Here is a 6,000-nt window from a genome sequence, read left to right on the forward strand (position 1 = left end):
CTTGGCCCCTAATAATCCCTTACTTAGAACCTGTTTTCCTAACATGAATTGTATCATAAAACCAATGTTAAGTTTATGCAACATTGAACTTTTTACAATAAAAATATTTTTGAGCAGACGATTTATGTTGATTATGAGTTTTCAATAATGTAACCTAGTAAGTTGTCTTAACTTGGAGAATCAAGTTGAAACAACATTTGACAATGTAACAGTAAGTTGTGTAAACTCAGAGAATAAAGCTGAAACAACGAATGTTCATTAGCTAGATAACTTGTAAAACACAACGTTTTGAGTTGAAACAAAGAATATATTTAAGTTGAGTTAACTCATGTTTTTAAGGCAGCAGGTGAACTTTCGTTTCTAAATTTAACAGACTTGAAATGTTTTACAGTGTGGGATTCACTCCAAATTGTGTTGTTGACATAACCATTGCATGGGACAGATATGAAATGCCAAGTAGTAATGATATAGAATATGAGATATAAGTAGATATAATAGAATATGAGCTCAATTATTGAGTTCTTTTCCGAATATTGTAAAATAATGACTTGTAAATCTAATGTTCGCGATAAATTTATATTCTCTTGGTGGTGACTGCTATACAGCATCTGCATTAAGCACCATCACTAAACTCTGGGTCCAGAACCGGGATGGGCATTCACATTTAAATTAACCTTTGCTTAATCTACGAAATATCAAACATGCCATATTTGTTTAAGAAAGGTGTTTTACAATCTTGCATTCAACGCAGAAGTAAAATACTAGCATACATCAGCAGACATATGTGTTAAAATACAGCAGCAGCAAGCCTTTTACATAAGGTTACTGCGACTAAGCATAGTGGACATGAGAAAATGTTCATGAGAAAACATAGCATTTAACTGGGGCTTATTACTTTATTTACCAACTTCCAACAACACTTTTCAAGGCTGATGTTTTCATTTACTCGTGCATGTTCTGGCTCGGTCAGCTAAATACATGTTAGTCATACTTTCAGCTCAGGCACACATAGTCATAAGCCACTTGAGTTAAGCCATTCGGCGTGGTAGCCCAGGCACAGTCACAGGCCAATAGAGTTAAGCCATTTGGCAAAGCAGGCCCAGGCACACATAGTCTAATAGGCCACTAGAGCCAAGCCTTGGGGCCCAAACTACTTAGTTTAGTGGCATGCATATACACTGGTATGTAAGCACATATGTAGAACACCACACTGGTAAGTCAATAGGGACATCCATTGAAAAAAAATACAAAAAAAATACAAAAAAAGTAGGAGTACACTAGTACACTTAGGGGTACACTACGAGATGCTTCACGCACCTTATATGCACCTCATGGCAGCCCACATGTCTATCTGCTTGGGGGATCTTGCATATGCAGATCTAGTCCACCACTACCAAGCATATGCCCCATTTCTCATACTCAGCTAAAGGGCCAGGCACACATAGATAGCATACACACTTTCCTATGGCTCTTTGGAGCAGCAGCAGTACATATCTGGCGGTAGATCTGCTGGGGGTGGGGGATTTTCTGATGTACAGTACACTTTGCTTGTATTGTATTGTCAAATATCATGTCACCTGCTCTGTTGAGGGGTAATTCATGTACGCTATATTATAAAGCAGCAGCATGTCTTACTTGCTCACAGCAGCGAGGCGTGTATGTATTGGCAGTAGCAAGTCCCGTACTTGTTCTGCCGCAGCAACAGCAATAAAAGCAGCAGCAGCGTAGCAGATCTATTCCGCCAAGACCAAGCATACAACATTGTCATACCCATTACCATGCCAATCACTCTGAGAGTTATCATGATAGAACATTATTTTGTGTATTTGGTTAAATGCAATGTGTTTACGTGGTTTTAGGTTTTAAAAAAAGTCATTATTTTAGACATACTGTACATTATTATTACTCCTCTATGCCCTGCCTTTCTGAAACACTTTGATTTTTACAAAGCTCATCATTCTGAAAAGTGCATGTGCTCTAATTGGCCAGTGATCTAATTGACAATGTCACGTCCCTTACCATATTTGGAACGTCAGCTCCCAAAGCAACAGGTACTACCTTATCAATTTGAGTGCAAATCTGTTCCGGAAAATGCAGATGACAAGCTGATCGATCAACTATGCCAGCGTGACTGGACCAGAATGTATCAGATTGGTAAGGATTTATTTCATTGGGGACATAATTATTGATTATAATGACTTCCTGTCTTTTTACGCATCGTGCTACTGGGGGTGAGAACACTATGTAAACATAAAACCATGTCTGCATTTGTGATCGTAGAAACGGCAAACCAGCGCTACTCTATACTGCTCAAAACTCGTGTTTGAATAGTCAGTAGCAAATTCTTAAAATATGAAAACATACTTACAGGCTGTGTCTGTGAGTCAGAAGCGCCAGCCTGTACTTGCAAAGATGGAATTGCCCCACTTTTTTAGAATCAGCCTTTGTGCACAGCTGGCCTTGTACTCTCCCAGGTTCTGTAAACAGTCCTCCGAAAAGTGCACAGCACATAGTCGAATATTTTGGTTGTACTGTTCTGGAACAGTGTTGTAAATAAAGATTAACCACGGTTTTCTAATTGTATCTTCTTTTGGAAGGCCAAACAAAGTAGTTTGACTTTTGCAACGAAAAACACAGCGTCTCCATGACACGGTGGCGCCAGCGGCAACAATAATACAGCGAGAATAAAAGTTACGTCTTCTTTCTTTGCATACACATTTGGGCGGTGTTGTGAACCTCTGCCCCCACATACTGACGTAGATTTGAGGGGGCATGTTTGAATTAAGCGTTTTAGGAAGGCGTGGCTGAGCCTTAACTTTTACAAAGAATATATCTTTGGGTTTGAGACTTTGAGCTTTGTAATTCTGCAGGAATACAGGCACAAACAGCTACATAACACACTAAAGAAAAAGGAAAACAAGAAATCGCATCATATGACCACGTTAAGCCATTCAAATCCAGAGACAATACGTTATTGGGGATTATGATTTCCCACTAAAAGCGTAAACACGGTTTCTGTTCTTTCTTTCTTTTTTTCTTTCTTTCTGAGTCCCAAACTCCTTTTGCATTCTTTTACTCTCACATAATTTCATAAGCTAGCTCACTGTTGCTCTTCTGTTAACCAGGACATATCCTCATCTGTTAATTAGCTGTCTGTTACAAATTTCACTGGATCTCACGCTTAGTATATAATGTACATATACTATCAGAGGGACCAGAGAGAAGAGAAGTGTGGGAGGGACCGAGAGGCCAGTGAAAGTAGAGCAGCGCTGCCTGGCAGAAAGAAGAACCAGGCCTGCTAAAAATACAGTATCTCCAAGGAGGACAGAAATACACATTGGGTGTGTGCCGTCAAAAGAGAGAGAGAGAAAGAATATAAGGGTAACGTATAAAACAGGCCAAGCTGTTATGTAGGATTATTCTTTATGTACCGTGCACATATGCATATGGGTTACATGACTTTGATCTTTTTCTGTGGATGCCTAAATGAAAAATGAAAACTCCCAACCTTAGCCTTATAGGACTTAGTGGGCGCACTGTTGATAAAACCCCATTTCGCATGACCCAGAAACATTGTGCTGCTCTTTCCCCGTTCTCTGATAGACATCTGTTAAATATATTCTCCAGTAGTAGAGCCAGCCCTCAGACACAAACCCCAGCATTCAATGCATGGGTTCATATTCTCTGCTTCTTAGAGAGAAAAACATTGAGATGTATACAATAAAGCAGAAAACTGACCTTCAGCCTACACACAGCATCTGATCAAGCATGTGCACATGCACCAAGGCAAAGGTTCTTAATTCTGATCATGGTGCCCCTCCTATCTGCACATTTTCTATATTTTAACAGTGGTGGGGCACCTGGACCGGAACTAAGAACCACTACACTTAAGTCTACGTGCACAGAAAAACACACACTACTGTTCAACAGACAAAGAGGTAAGCTTGAAAGACACGAAATTAACCCTCAACCAAGGGTGGGACTGTATGATTTATCAACTAATGGAAAACATGGTCCAGAATCTTGTTTTTTAGTTCAATTTGTTGATTCTAGTGGCATTTAAATACATTTACTATTAATACATTTACAATTACTTAATGCAACTTCTGTCGCATTAAAGCTTTTATTTTCAGTTCACACATTCCCTGGGAATCTCATGACCTTCATGTTGCTAGCGCTAGTTACAAGATTGCCTGTTTAAACAAAATATCCTTTCATTCTAAATTTGAGATCCAAACAATTCTCCAATAACTCCAGTTATCGTATATTGACATTGAAACAAGATTGTGCAAATCTGTGAATAAATTAATGCATGAATAAATTGTGCATGTTTAAAAAAAAATGCAATACATTTCTTTTATATACAGTACAAATTGTGTTTCACATATATTTATTAATTTATATTTTATATAAAATTAACATATTTATACATACAAATAAATGTAAATAATAACATTAAAATTACAGTTAATAATAATATTAATAATATTTGTTTGTTTGTTTGTTTACAACTTTTATTTCTGTTATATTTTTTTGCATGTGTGTGTGTGCTTGCTTTTGCTTTTGCTTTTGAGTCAAAGTAACCTTAAACAGAAGCAACATTACTGTACTGGATAACAATCATGTATTCATGTATGTATGTATTTATGTGTGTATTTAAAATACATGCCTAATTTATGATACAACCGAGGGTTTATTTATCTATCAATCAATAAATAAATAGTCTACTGGAATTTTATTAGGTCTGTTTTTTTAACAAATTTGATGTGCAAATAAGAGATTAATTTAGAATTTACAGCTATTATGTTTATACATACATCACTGGGATCTCTGGGATCCAAAACATAACAGTCAATCTCAACAGAACAACAGGGTTAAGAATAGATAAACAAACAAGATCAGTTAAAATATTTGCCTATTGTTATCTATAACATATATACTTGTCATTTAATTGTTTGGATTTTTGGTTTGGAATTACACAAAAAAAATTAACTGTTTAAATACTTTTATGTTTCAGAGTCATGATGTTTACATCAATGAAAATGAGCATGTCTTACATGTTAATCCAGTATATCTCTGTAAGTGTTCAATAATGTCTTACCTCTCTGCTCCTGAGCCCACACTTTGGGCAGCTCTGCCTGCAAGAAACAGATCAACAGCACGATACACAGACCCATGTCCACCTCACAATTCTTCTCTCGCTCTCCACTCTCCTATGCTCTCACTCCTCCTTTCTCTTCTCCTGTCACCTCCCTCCTTTCTCTGAGCTGGGTTTTACATACTCTCCTTTTCCCTGGACATATCCCCATCCTTTTCTTTTTTCCCCTCCCTCTGTTCTTCCTTCACTTCTGGCTTTTTCCCTCTTTCGGTGACATTAAATACAAAGCCAAATCTTCAAACTACATTCACAAAACCACTGACTCTTCTGGCAAAAAAATAATAATTACAAACCATTTCACCTGTTCTCCAAGTTAAACAAAGCTTTCAGATCATACACACATCAGGCAATATATAAATACTACAAAGCATTCAATAAACACTACAGTACATCAAAAAAAAAAAAAAAAAAAAAACAGCATCCAGAGCATGTAGTTACAGAAAAAAGTACATGCTAATAAATTGAACCATAAGGGCTAGAAACAAATTTTCCTCTGATTCCTCGGCTCACGACACTTCGACTGCACCCTATGGCATCATTTTCCGTCATGAAATTTTCCGTCATGAACTCCTCCTAGACGGTTTATTCTGAGGACACACAAAAAAGCAGTGGAACTGTGCCACTAAGTGGTGCCAAAATTAAACAAAACATGAAATTGCCATTAACTACAATACTGTCACACTCACAGAAGGGAACAGACAGATGGTAAGGTGAAATAGTTTATTCAAGTAAAGGCAGAGTGATGGGACAACAGCGGGAACCAGATGATAGTGAAAGGATGGTGACTTAACCCTCTGGGGTCTGAGGTGTTTTCTGGGCCCTGGAGGTGTTCTGACATGCTC

General features: G+C 37.5%; 1 protein-coding gene across 2 annotated transcripts in view; it reads right to left on the reverse strand.

Annotated features, from left to right (window-relative positions):
- plxdc1 (plexin domain containing 1) overlaps nucleotides 1–5,735 on the reverse strand; it is a 935,956-nt gene extending 930,221 nt beyond the window's left edge. For both annotated transcript variants that reach the window (XM_084135569.1, XM_084135568.1), the window contains exon 1: nucleotides 5,102–5,735. In XM_084135569.1, coding sequence (XP_083991695.1) covers nucleotides 5,102–5,177 — 76 coding nt within the window. In that variant the 5' untranslated portion in view covers nucleotides 5,178–5,735. The remainder of the gene's footprint in view (nucleotides 1–5,101) is intronic.
- Nucleotides 5,736–6,000: the final 265 nt, after the last annotated feature.

Source organism: Abramis brama (genome assembly GCF_963993115.1).
Source record: "Abramis brama genome assembly, chromosome: 14".
Lineage (NCBI taxonomy): Eukaryota > Metazoa > Chordata > Actinopteri > Cypriniformes > Leuciscidae > Abramis > Abramis brama.